The sequence below is a fragment of the Heptranchias perlo genome, chromosome 2 (genome assembly GCF_035084215.1).
Source record: "Heptranchias perlo isolate sHepPer1 chromosome 2, sHepPer1.hap1, whole genome shotgun sequence".
NCBI classification, from domain to species: Eukaryota; Metazoa; Chordata; class Chondrichthyes; order Hexanchiformes; family Hexanchidae; genus Heptranchias; species Heptranchias perlo.
In genome coordinates, this window is record NC_090326.1 from 117,832,463 (window position 1) to 117,852,348 (window position 19,886).

At 43.9% G+C, this 19,886-nt stretch overlaps 1 protein-coding gene across 1 annotated transcript in view; it reads left to right on the forward strand.

The window, feature by feature from the left end:
• Window positions 1-9,585: 9,585 nt before the first annotated feature.
• LOC137334220 (V-type proton ATPase 116 kDa subunit a 1-like) overlaps window positions 9,586-19,886 on the forward strand; it is a 117,996-nt gene continuing 107,695 nt past the window's right edge. Inside the window, exons 1-4 of the mRNA XM_067998829.1 lie at window positions 9,586-9,702; window positions 10,057-10,135; window positions 10,287-10,384; window positions 12,009-12,137. Of these exons, the coding sequence (XP_067854930.1) occupies window positions 9,586-9,702; window positions 10,057-10,135; window positions 10,287-10,384; window positions 12,009-12,137 (423 nt within the window). The remainder of the gene's footprint in view (window positions 9,703-10,056; window positions 10,136-10,286; window positions 10,385-12,008; window positions 12,138-19,886) is intronic.

The window sequence follows — 19,886 nt, forward strand, 5'->3', positions numbered from 1 at the left end:
AATAATTGGATTAAGAAGCTTGCATTATGAGCTTCTTTTCTGACAGACTAAGTACAAGTTATTAGATTAGTCGAGAACATGAATCCATTAAAAAGATTTGAGGAGTTATTTCTTCAAAGAAAAAACCTATAAAACCAGTGAGTATAGAAGGGGCTCTTCTAATAAAACTTAAGGAACTGTCAGACATTCTGACCCAACTTTGCTGAACTTGACTCTGTTCTCTTGATCATTAATTAACCGTTGGTCCACTGATTTGTGCTGCTTTTGAATCAAGTGCTTACCATGTAGCAGGTTAACAAGCCACAAAGAACCTCTGTGATACAACCTGTTTACATAGTAAAGAATGACTTAAGCTGTGGCTTCGTGAAAACTAAACACTGCACAAGTGACAGCAGACGTCTGCACTAATTCGGAAACAGCAGAAGGAACAACTTTTAGCCAAATTGTACAACCAATAGGAGCTCAATGCCCAGTGAAATACCAACGCCGGCTTTCTTAACGCTGTATGCCTTAGAATCTGAAGTGAAGCAAAATTTAAAATAGAGTCTTTCAGCAGGCCAAGATAAAAGGTGGACCCGAAACCTTTTATCACAGCACAGTGCAGACTCTTCAGTAGCTATCCTTAAACTGACAGCCCTAAATTCATGTCTCTATGTCAAGTGTTTTAGACCTGGAAGAAAAAAAAGTACAGGCCAGATATTTTTAGTGGAAAATGGGAGAATGTTGATTTTCTCCATAATAAAATCCCTTAAAATTAGCAAAATTGCAGGAACATATGGCTTGGAAGCACGGGATTTCTGAAAATGCAATTTCATTGCTCGGGTGTTAAGTCTACATTAACAAACCCTGACACTCTACATTGGCTACATCAAAGGAAACCTGTCCTTGCCACCTCTGCTTTATGAGTGGCTGTCAGTGACCTATGCCATCAGCTCTAGACTGACCTGCAGACAACTTCTCAAACTAGGATGGTTCTTCCCGAAGATGCAAAGGTTACTACAGCATAAATTTATATGATACCAGATTTTTCCAAACCACCAGAGGGGACATCTACCAGATTGCCCAATCTGCAGTCCATATATGTATCACACGAGTGATAGATGCTATGTTTTCTAAGAACATCAGCTTATTCACTTTTCCTGTGGAAAGGATGCTTTAGTTGAGCAGGAAGTTTCATCGGGTGGCAGGGTTGCCAAGTGTGACAATCATGTATTCATCAGGGTTTATTACATGAACCTTACAGCCTACATGAACAGAAAGAGTTTCCATTCAATTAATGTTCAAGGGGTGTCTGACTATAGAAACATCATAATGCAACAAATGCCCATTGTCCAGGAAAAGCCCATGATTTCTTCATTATATAGCAATCCATGGTACCTGTATTATTAACAGTTCATATAAACTGAGCAGATGGCTGCTGGGAGATCAGGGACATTCTCTGCAGCCATGGTTGAAGACGCTATTGAGAAATCCCAGAACAGTAGCAGAATGGAAATGCAGTGAGGCATATACCTTAACCGGAATTAATGTGGAGCATTAGCATGCTCAACCATTGATTCCACTGTTCAAGTCTCTCAGGCGGTCTGCCTCTCTGCAACCCGACAGAAAAGTGGTCCAAATAATCAACATCTGATGCATGTTGTGTAACTTCACAACGCAAAACACAGTTGTGATGCATTAGAATGAAGACCAGGTCCATAGTGCAGCAGTAGCACAGGAAGAAGAGGAGCAGGAAATGGAGGAAGCAAAGTTGCAGCCTGGAAGATTGATGAAGCAGGCACTCATAGATCAGACCCCTGCACAAGTATTGCCCACAAAGAAACAACATGCCACACATTTTCATCTACTGTAGCTTAAATACTGTCTATACCATTCTATTATCTTTTGCAACCTTCTCAACAGAAGTAGCCAACACTAGTGCTCCAAATTTATGAGGAGATATTTACGTAATCATGAACCCCCCAAGTGCTTCCCCTTGGTAACGCTGAGGTGTGCTTCTTCTAGTGGCTAATCTACTACTACATCTAGGTGATCCCTGAGTGGAAGAAACAAGTGTTGGCAGCAAGCTGCTGGAAAATCTGGTGTTCGGCCAACACTGGGAATGGGATTGTCCCGGCCTCATCACCCCCCCCACCCAACTCCTCAACCCCAGCCATTACCCACTCACTCCCCTTTGGTAAAGGGGCTGATTTGTTTTGCTTTTAAAAATTCAGCTCATTCTTCGGGGATCCTGGTCACCTTTCCCCATCTGGAAGCTGGTAGTGCCAACTCACTCAGCATGCTGGCTTCCAGATATACGCCAGTTTCCAACTGAGCCAGACTAGTGGGAACTCCAAGGTTAGAGATTCTGAGCCTCAGCTCCATCCCACTAATGACATTTGTCTTCTAAAGGGCAGGCAGAAATTCCATTACTGACAAGGCATGTCAGAAACTCCAGCACAACTGGGTCTCCAATGCTTTATGGGGGTTTACGCCAGTCTCCCGCCAGGGTTACGGCAAACGACTGATCCCTGTGGTGTTTTGGCCTTGTAAATGTGAGCCCAAGTTTTCCACGGCCCCTGTCATAGTGTTTGTGAAAGAAGCTGTGTCTGGGTTTGGGTCGTCTGTTATTAAGCCTCCGCTTGAGAATAGCCACTCGGTTTATCGTGCACTAAAGTTATGAAAAGTTGCTGCACAGAAATCAGAAGGGCCTCCTGCACATTCTCCAACAACCCCTGTAGTGTATTCAGTGCTGTCCCAAATGATGTCAGGAGTGTCTTTTGGCCCTTGACCAATTCTCTTTGCTGGGTACCAATCCCTTGCCTATTCAGCTGAGGAACGCAGTTGCTTGCTGTTACTTGCATCCTACCTCCATTCGCTTGTCCTTACTTGTGATCTGTGCTGCTTTTGGTGCTCCCTCCTTAAATTCACTGTCTAACGGCCCAGGGTGCTTGAATCTGTGATGGTACTTGTGACAGGTGGAGTAAACCTTCTGTGAAGTGCACTGTCCCTGGCTGATGCTAGAAGGCTCTACCTCAGCTTGTGGAAGACAAGGAAGATGTGATACAAAGGTTTCAGGATGGAATACCTTGCAACAAAGGTAAGATGCCAATATATGCCATGCAAAGGTTGCGTCTGTATCACTGAGTGAGAGTGTGAGCAAGGGTAACAATGAGATAAAGGAAAGGAGGATGCTTGATGGGCAAGGGTAGCACTCCTTCAGTGTCTCCCTTCCCTAAATATGTCAAGGACATCATCTGCTTCAACTGTGGTGCCCTGCTGGGAGTGCACATTTGCTCCCGGCGGTTGTGAGCAGCACTTCTCTGGAAGGGTATACAAGGCATCCAGGTGTGAGAAATTGGCAGAGAACCCATCCCTGTGACTAGTCCCCATCCTTTTCAGTGTAACCAAATGTAGTATTAGTCTTATTTGAATTTGAGGGTTATAACACTTATAAAAATTCAGTCCATAATTTAGGCTTGAGACTCTACAATGAGACACTCTACTGCCAAAAGTCTCTCTATAAGCTTTATTATATAGTCATAAACAGATCATACATTGTTGATCTAATGAGACATCAATAGTTGCTAATCTGGGCCAATTCTATCTTGCATTACGTTACATATCACGGAGCTGCTCAAGGTTTCTCTTTTTTAAACTCTAAAGGTCCCAGGTGTACATGACCTGCCTGTTACATGATTATAACAAATCATTCAAAACAATTCCATATCATAGGAACATAGGAATTGCTAGATGAAAAAAGACCAAGGTCCATCTAGGTCGCCTTCTACTATCCTGGTAGTCACATGATACAACAATAATGTAGTTGTTGACTGATCAGAGCAATCAATCTCTATCAATTAGCCTACAACTGGCAAAACTAATAAGTGAACATATACCTTATCTATAACTCAATTAACAAGATGAATTCTTAACTAAAGAGCAAACATATATCTCTCTACAGATCAGCCAACAAGACCAGTGTTATTCCTTATTCCTGTTATCACACAGCACTTTCTTCCTGCAGTTAATTGCTGTTCAACCATGTGAATCTGCTGACCATAAGTATGTTCTTAATTCTGTATTTTAGTACATTAGTTCTAATCTAAACTAGGCAATTAGTTTACACAGGCACGATGCAATTAAAAACCCTGATATGTATATCATTAAGGAACATCCTCAATCAGGTGGTTAGCTCACACAAGCATGACCTAATTAAAGTGGCTAGTGCTGTAGAGGTCAGTTTCAGCTCAAAATTTCAATAGCTTCCATAATATTTTATTTCAAAGTTCAGTGGGCACCATCTTGGGCAAGCGTGTATAACATTATACTTGTCCAGCTACCAAAAATCTCATCTGCTTACGTATACTGTGCATGTAGGTGCTGGTGGCAGGGCACATCGCACAGCAGTTGTTTCAACATTTAGATGTGACAGTACATGCCACACAAAAATTGTGTCCTGTAACTTTTCTGCATTTGTATAGGAAAAGGAAATGCTTATTTTGATGCTTTTCATGGTACCTCCCTAAGGGTTCTGTAACATGCAATTTTGGTTCTTGTCATGGGTGCTATGCTCCAATATAGTATGCAAAGATGTGTACCCATATCATTGCACTGCTCCTGATTCTGTTAAATGTTTTCCTTATTTACAGACGTGGGAGACTTTATTCACTCTCTCTGCCAGCTTTATCTATGCAGCTTGCATCTCTGCTTTCTTTGCTGCAGATCCTGCATTGAAACCTTGGAAACCCCTCCTGAAAAGGGGCAATTCTCTAGACATTGCTCCTTCACTTCATTGCAGTTTTGAGCTAAATTTCTTTGCTGAATGCAGAAAGAAGCACTTCTCTTTAAAGACACGCAGAAGCCCTTTAAGAGTGGCTGCCTCGCTGAAAATTCTACCCCAGACAACCGTGCTTCCAGCCTAGCCCCTACTGCCCATTTTCCAGGTGCAAGGAACCTATTGAAACTATGGAGAGGGGCTGGCCTCATAATTTCCAGCGAGGCCAGCCCTTCCCACTGCTGGCACAAGTGCACCTGCACCATAAGCAGGCACACCTTGAAATTACTTACATCACAAATGCAGCGCTGCAGTGTTCATGAATATGTAAGTTACTGGCTTCTGTAACTAGCTTATTAAATTAATATTGCATATGAAAAGGTTGCATCTAATGGGTCACAATGATTTATGAACACTCGGTAGCAGTTCTTTAACATCCCATGATGTGTGTTCATTAGCAAAATCAATAAAATGTTCATACTCGAGTTTGTCCAATGCAGCAGCCATGTGTCAGTAATTGTTTGGTAGTATAGACCAAACTGTCTTTGAACTCAATCCAAAACAGGGGCAAAGATTGCAACAATGCATTACCACTGTTCATTCATTCTCAAGAAAGTCCCTCATTAGTCACAGGCACTTAAGTGTGGGGGAACGTGGCAGTTCGCTGGGAGAGAGAGAAAACACAGAGAGCTTTTATGCCCAGAGCTAATTCTAGCGATTAAAAGTTCACAGATATTCAGAGAGTACTCATATCGGAAGGGAATATTTCTTATAAAGTGTATGGAGTAACTTGGGGCTGTAAAAACTTTTTCTCTTTGTAGGCCAGCCAGTTGCTTATATTGGAGCCCTTGGGATGCATATAAAAAGACTGCCGACACCATTCCTGCCGTCACTTCTGCTGCCACCGCCACCGCCTGCTTTGAATGGCCCACAGGTTCTCATCCTTTTTCACATCCTTCTGATGCTTTGCCACTTTTGTCTGCCTCCCCCTAGCCCTAAGTGCTACATTTCTTCCTCTTCCCCTCTAGTTTATTCTGGTTCTCTTCTTAACTCCCCCCCCACCCCCCTCCCAATATCATGCTGTATTTTTCCTGCCCTCGGTAGTGCTGCCACCTTCTGCTGCTCCAAGCAATTGAATGGCTTCGCACACTGTGAGCGGCAATTCCGGAGGAACCTGAAGCTGCAGGGAAGGCAGCAGGGTAAACGAGGATGAGCATTTTGAAATGAATACATTGGAGGTTGGCAAGGACGGGAATGATTGGTGAGCAAGAAAAATACAGGATACGACACGGGCACCAGAATTTAAGATGGAGCTCAGGACACCATTGGAGAAGTCAAGCCAGGAAGTTGCCAATTTATGTGGAGGTGAGGTAAAAATGGAGGCATGCACGGCTAGAAATAGGTGATCTTCATGATGGATAGGATGTGGAGTCTGAATTACAGCTCAGGGTCAACTAGGACATTAAGGTTGGCAGTCAGGGAGGAGGATGGAATCAGGCTGCTAGGGTGCAGAGTTTCTTTCCATAATCAAATAGGATGGCCTCAGTTTTCCTCTCTGTTTCACTATCCATAACTCCCTTTTATCTGGTCCTCTACCTGCTTTAGCATCGCCTCTTCCTTGGACCTCTTCAACAGCTATTAAGTTTCCATTTCTGATGCCTTATCCCCACTATACACTCATGGCTTCCCACCTCAGTTATGATACAACACCCATCTCTGCATCCTCAAACCCAAAGACCGCAGGCTTGAGCGCACTTGGTGTGGCCTTGTTGTCCACCACTAAATCTGGTCTGGCCTCCTCAGGCAATGTTTCCTATTCCTCTCTGCAGCCAAATCTTCATACTACTCCAGGATCACATTGGAGGGCAAGACCAGTTCAAAATCTGTGACTTCACCAACTCACCAACCTCCTTTTGCCTCCCTCACCTGCCTGTCTACCCTCACGTCTGGCGCCAGGTGCAAAGAGGTCATGGATTTTTTTCCTCCAAAACTGAGATTATCCACTCAGCTGTCTCAGCTTCTACCTCTCCCCCACCTCTCCCTCACTGACTCCCACCCCACAGAACTCTGTAGTTCTGTAGTTTCTTCCCTATCTTCCCCTAGTCCTCATCAGACACATCTCCACCATGAGTTCTCCATCCTGCTTTCTCAGCACCATCCTGACTAAACTCCTGACCATTCACTACCTCTTTTCAGCTCAATATTTGCCGATTTCGTCAATTGCTTCCTTCTTTATTATTCCTTCCCCCTTCAAAACCGTAGTCATTCCCCTTCTTAAAAAGCCTACCCTTGGCCCCACTGTCATCTCCGACTACTGCCACATCTTTAGACTCCCCTTCCTCTCTAAGGTCCTCAAAACACAACACCATCACCCATCATATTACCACCACACTTTGTTTGAATCCCTACAATCTGGTTTCCATCTTGCCCGCTACACAGCTCATAAGCAGCAACATCGTCCTATGTGGCTGTGACCATTGTAACTTATGCTTCCTCATTCCCTTCCACCTCTCTGTGGACTTTGATTTGAATGATTATTCCATCCTCCTCCACCAGCTCTCCTGTGTGGTCGACTGCTATGTTACTGTGGTATCATGGTTCCATTCAGAACTGTCCCATTATAACCAGTATGTCTCCTATAATGATTTCTCTTCTCGTGGCAGCAGGGTCCTCTTTGGCATTCCCCGATAGCCCATCCTTGGCTCCTCCCTATCGATCTATTTACACACTGCCTCTCAGCTACCCCATCCATAAGCAAGTGATCAGCTTCCAAATGTAAATCAATGGTACTCAGTAATACCTCTCTATCAGCACCCTCAACTCAACAATTGTTGCTGTGTTTCTAGCTGCCTAAAACCAAGTCATGGATGAGCTAGAATTTTCTCCAATTCAACAATTCAAGATCAAAGCCACCCTGTTCCAATCTCACAAGAATTGCGCATTCTAGCCCCCAATTTTATTCACTTTCCTAGTTGTTTGCTCAGGCTGACCTCGATGGTGCATAATCTGGTGTGCTATCTGACTCTGAGCTGACCTTCAAACCACACATCCATTCTATCACTGAGACTGTCTATTTTCACCACTGCAATATTGTCCACCTCCCTCCCTACCTGATCTCCACCATCAGTGAAATCCTCCCTAACATCTTCATCAAGCCTTGATGTCTGTAACACTCTCCTCAGCAGCCTCGCAAGTTCCTCTCTCATCGAGAACACCCTATCCCATACTTGCATACAAATAGGACTGGCATGTAGAAAATTGCTCACAAATGGCCAAAATTGTATCGCCAGTGATGTGATTTGTTTGGGAATTTGGGAAAGTTGCATTTAAATGAGATTTGTTGATTTAATGAGTTACGATCTCCAAACAATCACTCTTGTTATTCACTGGTTCCCCCATCCCCAATACATTAATTTTAAAATCCTCACTCACATCTCAAAATCCTTACATTGCCTTGTGCCATCTACTGCTGCAATCGCCTCCACCCCTATGTCTCAGCTCAGACCTTTTGCTCTTCCAGCTCTGGCCTACTGTGCATACCTCGTCCCCTTTACTCCACCATCAGTAACAGAACTTTCAGCTGTACCACCCCTGCAGTCTAGAATTTCCTCCTAAATGCTTCTGTCATGCGACATCTTTCTGCACTTTCAAAAGTCTGTTCAAAATCAATCTCTTTGATCACCCCTTTGGTCAGTTCCCCTAACGCTTCTCCCAATTCCTGTTTGTTGTCTGATCTCCCTTAGGACACTCACTATGGTATAAATGCAAGTTATTGTTGTTCTTCAAGAAGGAGAAGAAGAAGATAAAACATTGTACCCAGCACCAGCAAATGACACTGGCAGTCAGCAACCATGATGACAGAGTGGAGGGAAAAGGGAAGGATGGGTGAACTGGAAACTGGAATAGGAACACAGAAAAATAATTGTTTACTTGCATGCAAATAGGACTTGTATGTAGCAAATTGTTTACAAATGGCCAAAATTGTATCGCCAGTGATGTGATTGGTTTGGGAATTTGGGAAAGTTGCATTCAAATGAGATTTGTTGATTTAATGCGTTACAGACAAGTGGGCTTCATTGACCTGTGTATTACTATTAACTGCAGCATTGTAGGCTAGAAAGAATACGAACAAATCTATAATTTTGTTTTGGAGCACACATGCTTTCCATTGTTTGACACCAGATGAACATGATGAGCAATGGGTTGAGAGATCACATTGATGATTCTGTCACATTCGTTATATTGATTTGTGACTGAAGAGCCCTGAAAAATGTTTTACTAATACAACCAACCGCTGGACATAGGAACTAATTGACTTTTAGTATCATTAAAATGAGATACAAAACTCCCATTATTGATAGTACTTTTTCATGCACTACCAGAACACATTTGTTGGTGTTTGTCTCCTTGGTTAGACTCTCATTTGCAAGGTAAGTTTGATTTTATTACAAAATATAAATACATTCTGTTTTACTGTAAACCATTTGGTGTCATTAAGCTTTGTTTGACACATATGTTTGCTTGTTAGATGAACAGCAAACTTAGGTGTTTCTAGGTATCCCAGCATTTTTTAGGCTTGGTTCTGTTTTTTAAAAGTATAGAGATTGATTTCTATATAAATTAGTCAAGTTGCTAAGATTCTTTGCTGATTAGCTAAAAAATTCAAGTGCCCTTTACCTTCATAAGGCAATAAAAAAAAACAAAAGGCGAAGGAATATTTGAAATGATATGTGCAGCTAATTTTTCTCCAGGAAAGAAGGACTCTGAGATCAAATACAACAAAGCAAAGCTTCTCACTTTGACTTCCGAGAGATTCATCGTGATTGAGAATGGGCTCAGTCTTCAGGAGTGAAGAGATGTGCTTGGTTCAACTTTTCTTTCAGACTGAGACAGGATACTGCTGTGTTAATGAACTGGGAGAGCTAGGACTTGTACAATTCAGAGATGTGAGTACCTTCTACATGAAAATAAAAGTCGTTGACAAACCTATTTTCATTTTGTTTACAAAGATGTGATGCAGTGCTACATATTGTCTTCAATCGCATCTTCGCATCGTTTGCGCGTGATGTCTACATGATGAAAATGATGCACAGCTCCCCTGGCTATTTTTCCCTCCTCAAAGAAAACATGGTTTAGCAGACAGCTTGTCACATATGCTGTGTGTTCATTTAGTGAATTTTGAATAAGCGATTAAGAGCATCAATAGAAAATCAAACATTTAAGTATCAGAGAAACTATTGTGTTTCAGTATCCCTTTCACACAGGTAACATCCCGTCTGGTTCTTCCCACACTCCTGTAGCTGAATCCAGGAACTATAGCTTTCCAGAGGAAATTTGTGAATGAGGTCAAACGGTGTGATGAGATGGAAAGAATTCTACGTAAGTTTTTATATAGAGATTATATCCCAGTTGGAAAATTAAAGTTTTACTCATGTAATTTATTTTTAAAAATGAATTAATCATCACTATTAAAAACTGACAAGTGCTCGAAGTTGAGTGATATTTCTCACAGTGCATTTTTTTTTTGCAGGCTTTTTAGAAAAAGAAATTACAAAAGCTAATATCCCAATCATTGAAAGTGCAGAAAATGATAAGGCACCTTGCCCGAGGGATGTAATTGAATTGGAGGTAAGTATTGATTTCTGCAATCACTGCCTGTCCCCATTTACTGATTCTGCAGGAAATTGCTGTCTTCTTCCTCTGTGCTTCAACATAGATTTCTTTCTAATGTGCATAAAATTTATTGTAAAAAAATCACAGTCTGCTTTAGGGTATTTATAAAAATTTCACATAAGTACACTATTAAAGACAATAATATAGGATTGTTCTGTGATTTAAAATGTAATGTGATTTAACGTGCTCTGAGGAGACCTTCTGTAATGTAATGATAATTGTGCTTAGAAAAAAATAAATAAGATTCTAAATTTAATTTAGAATGATTTAATATTTATCACTACCTTCTGATATATTTATGGGATTATGTATATTCACTTCCTAATGTTGGAAGAATCACAGATCCAGTTTTGTTTATATTTTTCCTAATTTTTTCCTCACTCATTCTTTGTTCTCATTTTCCAACACTCTTCTTTCACCTCACCATGTTGTTCCTTGACTTACTCTCAGACTCTGGGCTATGTGACTGGTTCTGTCACCTCTTTGTCTCTTTTTTCTGTCCATTGCTCCTAGTCAGGAATTGGCAAACCTTGTTCAACTAGGGGAGGTCAGTTTAAAAGCAGTAAGGGTTAGCGGTCAAATGGACTGCCCTCTGATTGGGAGTCAATAATTTAATCATAGCCAATAACCATCCATCATTACACTGCCACTTTATTTTTGTAGATTGAATCCCTCTCCCAGGTGTCCTGTTGTACCATTTCAGGGCATGTCCATTTAGGTTAGGACCTGTGTGTGACAATAATAATATTATCCTGGGCTACTACAACAATCTAGCAATATACCAAGAATCAAGGGGATCTGTGGGCTGAACACAAACCTGAAAACTCAAAAACAATATTAAAGGTGCATAAGTGACCGCCACTTTCATCATCCATTATCATTGTATCATGTCACGACCGGGATGGTAGAATGCAAGCTAGCTGGACCTTGGTCTTTTATCATCTAGCAATTCCTATGTTCCTATCATAATTGCACTGTTTACTGCTGTTCTCCTTGGAGGACTAAAGGAGTTTCTCAGAGTTTGGAGAAATTGCTTTTCCTGTTATTTTCTTTCCCAAATAGTTGCCTTAGAATCTGAGCGATGGGTGTTATAGGCCATAATGAAGCACATGGAAGACATTTCCATTTTACATGTGATCGAAGAATAACGATTGCATTGTTTGTTATGATGGTGCAGAATTGCTACTGTAAAACTTTAATCCTTAAAATTATTTCTGCACCAAAAATAGCAAGATTATAGTTTTACTCATCAAGTAGTAAATTAGGGAAAAATGACTGCTCCTATCTCTAGAATATTCACCTTTAGAAAAGTAGCAAGAATAATTTCTGCTGATATTATCATAGCAATTTGTCTGTGATTTGAGCAGCAAAAGAGCAAGGAGTAAAAAGTTTCATATTTTATTTGTCATTTCAGACAAAAATGGATATTTTAAGCCTCTTTATAAAATGATGCGGTAACATTTCAATCTATTGTCCTCCCAGCAAATCAATTTTAATTAGGTTTATCTGCCCTTTATAAGTGCTCTTTGCAGAGCTGTAGGGAATTGAAGCAGTAATATGTTCACGTTTTCTCATTTAGGCTGCTTTTGAAAAGCTAGAAAAAGAGTTGAAAGAGATCAACACGAACGAGGAAGCTTTGAAAAATAATTGCCTGGAGCTGACAGAGCTAAAGTTCCTTCTTCAGATAACTGAAGATTTCTTTGAAGAGGTATGTCATTTATCGGCACACATGTATTGCATACATTTATGTTATTGCACCATCATGGAATGGCTAGTGCTTCAAACGCCATCAAGGGAAATATTTAAGTGTCCTCCATTTGGGGAAAATATATTATTATGACTATATTTTAACATTTGTTTTGTCTTTCATACTTATGGATTCTCAATAGATGCCAATAGGATTTGACGTTTATCCCAGCTATAAGGGGATGCTGACCCAGCCCCTAGTCTATATCCTTCACCACGGCCACCCACATATGTACACATACACACGCACCAACGTACATATATACAGCTTTATTGACATTTGGCAATACTGCATCCTGCGTGTTGACTAACAAAACCATGATTACAATTTCAGATCCCTCAGGTAATTATGGTACATAATTGTTACAGTTTTTTTTATAGTTCTCAACTAAAATAACAATTATAATTGTCAAACGGTTGTCATGTTTGATAAAAACAGTTTGGACTCTTCCTGAATATTGAGATCAGTAACCGTTACTGAATGATGTTAATGGACATGTGGTCCTCCGACATCACAAAATCCGCTTATAGCTTATACAAGAAAAGTGCTTAAAAGGTTTTCTAAATTGTTTGTAGCTGGCACAGCAAAACCCTTGCAGCATCTGCTGCTATAGTGTGACGATGACCACAATTTACTTTTGGAATGATTTTCAACGGTTGTTTGCAGCTGAGAAGGTTGGACGTGCATCATTTGCATTCATTTCAGTCTCTGTCTCTGTCTCTGTCTCTGGTGCATATTTTGAATAAATTTAAATCCAAAGGTACAACAAAACTAATAATGCTTCTTCAGACTAGGGTTGCCAACTTTGTTTGGACATATTCCTGGAGGTGTCATCACATGGCCTCCTGCCTCCAACCACCTGCCCTGACCCCATACTCCTGCCATCGGTCGCCCAACACGTCCATACTTGTGGCGCACTGCCTTCCCACACCAATTGGAAAGTGAATAGACTCTTCAATACCTGGTTGGATAATTATTGACTGTCAGTCAAACAGCCTGTTTTCCCATTTCCAATATTCTTATAACTAATAAACAAAAGTGTTCGAAGAAAATTTTTAAAACCCTCAATTTTTAATGCCCCTAGGAATTTTCTCCTGGGCTGCAACTGCAGCCTCAAAGCAGGGCAAGGACAGCATTGCCTGTGGCTGTCAAGGTGACCGTGGCTCTTAATTTTTATGGCTCTGTCTCCTTTCAGGCTGCTGCTGGAGATATAAGCAACGTCTCGTAGTTTGCAGTGCACTGCTGTATGAGGGAGGTCACTGAGGCTCTGTACGCTGTGAGAAACAGATTCATCTCATTCCCTCTTGGCAGAGACAAGCAGGTAGAGTGAGCACGAGGGTTTGCTCGCATTGCAGGCTTCCCCATGGTGCGGGGTGCCATTGACTGCATGCATATTGCCTTGCATGCTCCTCATTCGAACCAAATGCAAATTCAAATTCACATTTATAAATTAACACGTGAAATTGTGGAAGCAAAATGAGACCATTCACCCTTGTACATTTCCTTAGTGCTTGTCTTTCGTGTGCCTTTACCTTTCCTAGTGCTCCTATGAGGTGCATTCACAATGGCTGGAGCATAGATGGTTGAAGGCTGCTGACCTTCAGTTGAGGAGAGTGCAGATGGCCTTGGAAGATAACTTTTTTTTTATTCATTCATGGGATGTGGGTGTCGCTGGCAAGGCCAGCATTTATTGCCCATCCTTAATTGCCCTTGAGAAGGTGGTGATGAGCTGCCTTCTTGAACCGCTGCAGTCCATGTGGTGAAGGTTCTCCCACAGTGTTGTTAGGAAGGGAATTCCAGGGTTTTGACCCAGCGACGATGAAGGAACGGCGTTATATTTCCAATTCGAGATGGTGTGTGACTTGGAGGGGAACGTGCAGGTGGTGGTGTTCCCATGTGCCTGCTGCCCTTGTCCTTCAAGGTGGTAGAGGTTGCGGATTTGGGAGGTGCTGTCGAAGAAGCCTTAACAAGTTACTGCATTACATCCACGGTGCGCTGGTGGTGAAGGGAGTAAATGTTTAGGGTGGTGGATGGGGTGCCAATCAAGCGGGCTGCTTTGTCCTGGATGGTGTCAAGCTTCTTGAGTGTTGTTGGAGTTGCACTCATCCAGGCAAGTGGAGAGTATTCCATCACACTCCTGACTTGTGCCTTGTGGATGGTGGAAAGGCTTTGGGGAGTCAGCAGGTGAGTCACTCGCCGCAGAATACCCAGCCTCTGACTTGCTCTTATAGCCACAGTATTTATGTGACTGATCCAGTTAAGTTTCTGGTCTATGGTGACCCCCAGGATGTTGATGATGGGGGATTCGGTGATGGTAATGCCATTGAATGTCAAGGGGAGGTGGTTAGACTCTCTCTTATTGGAGATGGTCATTGCCTGGCATTTGTCTGGCGCAAATGTTACTTGCCACTTATCAGCCCAAGCCTGGATGTTGTCCAGGTCTTGCTGCAGGTGGGCACGGACTGCTTCATTATCTGAGGGGTTGCAAATGGAACTGAACACTGTGCAATCATCAGCGAACATCCCCATTTCTGATCTTATGATGGAGGGAAGGTCATTGGTGAAGCAGCTGAAGATGGTTGGGCCTAGGACACTGCCCTGAGGAACTCCTGCAGCGATGTCCTGGGCTGAGATGATTGGCCTCCAACAACCACTACCATATTCCTTTGTACTAGGTATTACTCCAGCCACTGGAGAGTTTCCCCCCTGATTCCTATTGACTTCAATTTTACTAGGGCTCCTTGGTGCCACACTTGGTCAAATGCTACCTTGATGTCAAGGGCAGTCACTCTGACCTCACCTCTGGAATTCAGCTCTTTTGTCCATGTTGGGACCAAGGCTGTAATGAGGTCTGGAGCTGTGTGGATCCTGGCGGAACCCAAACTGAGCATCGGTGAGCAGGTTGTAGGTGAGTAAGTGCCGTTTGATAGCACTGTCGACGACACCTTCCATCACTTTGCTGATGATTGAGAGTAGACTGATGGGGCGATAATTGGCCGGATTGGATTTGTCCTGCTTTTTGTGGACAGGATATACCTGGCCAATTTTCCACATTGTCGGGTAGATGCCAGTGTTGTAGCTGTACTGGAACAGCTTGGCTCGAGGCGCGGCTAGTTCTGGGGCACAAGTCTTCAGCTCTACAGCCGGGATGTTGTCGGGGCCCATAGCCTTTGCTGTATCCAGTGCACTCAGCTGTTTCTTGATATCACGTGGAGTGAATCGAATTGGCTGAAGACTGGCGTCTGTGATGGTGGGGATATCGGGAGGAGGCCGAAATGGATCATCTACTGGGCACTTCTGGCTGAAAGTGGTTAAAAACACTTAGCCTTGTCTTTTGCACTCACGTACTGGACTCTGCCGTCATTGAGGATGGGGATGTTCACGGAGTCTGCTCCTCCCGTTAGTTGTTTAATTGTCCACCACCATTCACGACTGGATGTGCCAGGACTGCAGAGCTTTGATCTGATCCGTTGGTTGTGGAATCGCTTAACATGTTGCTTCCACTGTTTAGCATGCATGTAGTCCTGTGTTGTAGCTTCACCAGGTTGGCACCTCATTTTTAGGTACGCCTGGTGCTGCTCCTGACAGGTTCTACACTCCTCATTGAACTAGGGTTGATCCCCTGGCTTGTTGGTAATGGTAGAGTGAGGAATGTGCCAGGCCATGAGATTACAGATTGTGCTGGAATACAATTCTGCTGCTGCTGATGGCCCACAGTGTCTCATGGATACCCAGTTTTGAGCTGCTGGATCTGTTCTGAATCTATGCCATTTAGCATGGTGGTAGTGCCACACAACACGTGGGATAGTGTCCTCAGTGTGAAGATGGGATTTTGTCTCCAACAAGGACTGTGCGGTGGTCACTTCTACCAATACTGTCATGGACAGATGCATCTGCGACAGGTAGATTGGTGAGGATGAGGTCAAGTAGGTTTTTCCCTCGTGTTGGTTCGCTCACCACCTGTCGCAGGCCCAGTCTGGCAGCTATATCCTTCAGGACTCAGCCAGTTCGGTCAGTAGTCGTGCTACCGAGCCACTCTTGGTGATGGACATTGAAGTCCCCCATCCAGACCACATTCTGTGCCCTTACTACCCTCAGTGCTTCCTCCAAGTGGTGCTCAACATGGAGGAGGACTGATTCATTAGCTGCAGGAGGGCAGTAGGTGGTAATCAGCAGGAGATTTCCTTGCCCATGTTTGACCTGATGCCATGAGATTTAATGGGGCCCAGAGTCAATATTGAGGACTCCCAGGGCCACTCCCTCCTAACCGTATATCACTGTACCGCCACCTCTGGTGGGTCTGTCCTGCCGGTGGAGCAGGACATACCCAGGGATGGTGATGGAAGAGTCTGGGACATTGGCTGAAAGGTATGATTCTGTGAGTATGGCTATGTCAGGCTGTTGCTTGACTAGTCTGTGGGACAGCTCTCCCAATTTTGGCACAAGTCCCCAGATGTTATTGAGGAGGACTTAGCAGGTGGCTGGAGCATAGATGGTGGAAGGCTACTGACCTTCAATTGAGGAGACTGCAGATGTCCTCGGAGGGTGACCTTGAGCAGCTCTGGGCCAAGAGGGACCGGCTTCAGACTGCAACATCCAGGCCAGGGTTGCAGCGGTCTAGGCTGGCTGACAGGCAACAGCAAGGGCATTGGCGGAGTGGCAGGCGTGGAAGCAGGAATGCTGTCATCCTGAGAGAGGACCAGGTTTGTCTTCCATGGCACCACTGCCACTCTCCCAGGGAGACGCCTCAGCAATCCTGGTGATCTGTTGGAGAACAGATTGATGGACAGCTGTGATGACCTGGAAGCCCCTTTCAACAGTGGTACCCAGAGCCATGATAGCAGCGGTCTGAGTTTCCAAGGCAGCAGTCAGACCTCTGATGGCAGATGTTTGTGTTGCAATGGAAGCTGAGACATCGGTCATCAGATGCTGCATCACGGTAGGTTCCACAAGTGTGCTGATGGAGGTGACCACCCGTTCCATGTGGGAAAGAATAGGCTCCAAGCTCTGCACAAAGCCTTGTGCCAAATTGCAGCTGGACTCTCCCGTGCTCCTTGACATTGTGCACAGGCTTTATGTCAAGCTTTCCAGTGCACCAAGCATTTGACAGTGTATGCCCATCAGCCTTCTTCTGCAGCCTGGCCCGTCAAAGTCATCATCTGACCCCTCTGCAGCAGAAATAGTGAGCGACCTCGCCCTCCAGCAAGCTGGCACCTGCGGTATCCATTCAACCCGCCCTGGTTCCTGCGCACATGTGTCCAGTGTCTCACCACGTGCAGATCCCTCCTCTATCCTAGGCTCTAAAATATGCACAGTTTCAGTATCTGAGCTGGTGGCTGCGAGTGTAAGGTCGAGTGATGGTGTCTCTTCATCATCACTTTCTTCTTCCTCTGCCTCCTCTGACTGTGCCGGTTCCAGTTCTTGGACGTCTGAAATGACAAAGGGACACAGGTTGAGTTGTGGTGAGGGGAACGTAAGACGTGCGTGCTAACGCCATCTGCAGCACTTGAGTCAGAAAGATTGTGGGATGAGGGAGAAGTGGGAAGGGAGAAGGAGGATTAGTTATGCAGAGACCCTCATCATCGGTCCCTCCAGCGCCACAGTCACCACGGCCTCAGTGATGGCCCTTCCAATGATGGCCAGAACTGTCTCCTCCATGAGAGTTAAGACGCGTAGGCATGCTTGTTCTCCTCCAGTTCTTTCTTGTTGCCTCCTGTTATGCGCCATCTTCTCCTGCAAGAAAGTGGGAAGTGTGTCAGTGAGTGCCCTGCAAGATGTTTGGGTGATGTGGCTGTTATGGTTGAATAGTTGCCAGTGTGTGTGACCTGTGAGTTGTCAGTGTGCAGCTTGCAACCATGGTAATGTATGAGGGTGAGATCAAGCATCTGATTTGAGTACTGATTGACAGAGTTTGTTGGTAGGTGGGTGATGGGGGTGCAGTGCATGGAGCAGTCACGCTAGTGGTGCAGTCGGTACAATATGCCACTTGAAACTTGAACTCACTCACCTTGACCACTCGTGTTAAATCATTGAACTTCTTCCTGCACTGCATCCATGTTAATGGCGCTATTCTCCTGGCATTGACCTCGTCCGCTATTTCCTCCCACTGCCTCTTGAGCATATGTCTGGAGGGCCTCTTGGCCCCCTGCGGATATAGGACGCCCCTCCTTCTCTCCACTTCGTGCATCATCAGAGAACCTTGGTGCACGCTCTCTTGCAGGCGCAGCTATTCTTCAAAGTATCACAGCCCAAGAATCACTTCTCAAATGACTCCCACCACTTCTTGCAGCCACAGTGCACCTCCCCTTTAAGAGGTGCAGGCTACCTTTAAGTAGTTCTAGCCACTCGCGATATCGGGACCAGCGCTGATGCGTGCAGCTAATCAGCAATGCAGGTAGCGCTGGCTGCACGCAGCAATCATTTAAAGCAGCGGGCAGCACGAATGTTACATGCTGTCTGCATCGCAAGGAACGTGCGCAGGTTAATCACGCACCGCGATCCCAGTGTCCATTTTTGGATGTTATCCAATTTAACCCCCAATTATTCCAGTCGTGTGGCATTTCCCATATACAAGGTGCCTCATTGTCCTCATTTTGCTATTTATGAACCGGCAAGTAATTCCCTCCCTTTTATCATCAGAAAGAATTGCAGTAACACCAAGAACTTGCATTCATATAGCGCCTTTAATATAAAGAAATGTCCCAAGGTGCTTCACTGAAGCATAATCAAAAATTAATTACTAGTATGTCAATGTTAAAATGGAATGAAAAAAGTTCTGGAAATCACTGCCCGTTTTCTTGGAGTGGTCGTGAGGCACACATCTTGAGAGAATCAAAGGTATTCCAAATGTTTGAGAAGGAAGACAGAACGTAAGCTTAGCTCCTGGGTAATATGGGTTACCAACCACAAAGGTGGCTGATGATACTTCTGCAGAACCCCAGATCCTACTTTGGGAGTCCCCACTCTCTAGGCCTCGCAGAAGGTCAAAGCATTCTCAATGGCAGTTGCGGGGTGCAACTTGGGGTCCAAGTCAGGGCTATGGCCAGGATCCCTGAGAATTTAAGGTTAATTTTGTTTAATGTGCCCCCTTTGCAAAGGGGTTACTGGGGGCCAACTCTAACTGTTTCTAGGGGTCTGAACATCAAGGCTGCATTTTTCAGCATCCTGGAGCAGACAGGCCCCAAAATGCATCCATAGAAGTGAGGGTGCTCACTGCTTGTATTTAAGTTAAATGACCTCCCCTCGACCTCACATACTTCCTCAGGTGCGATCCTGGAGTAATTGTTGTGATCGCTCAGTACCCCAAGGTATTTCTGCACCTAAGTGTTTTTTACATTGTACAAAACTATCTGTTGTTAAATTTTTTTTAAAATTACTGCATTCTTTATGTATGTAATTGAGCATTTCCATTTAATATAAGAGTGCATGTGTGCAATACACTTAGCATGATGCACTGTGTGCTGTGCCCTTGCACTACATGGGCTTATGCATCACGTTTTTTTCTGTGCAGTGCCCCTAAGTAATATGCTCTTGGAAAGAATAAGTATGGAGGTCTGAAGACCAACACTCACTTCCACTGACCATCTACCTTTACATGTTGCAGACTAAGATGTTCTTGCCTATATATCAGGAATAGGCTGTCCTGCTTTGACTATGGATCATGCTTGTGGTGCTTCTCCTATCATGTGTTACTTGAAAGCCACCCGCCTG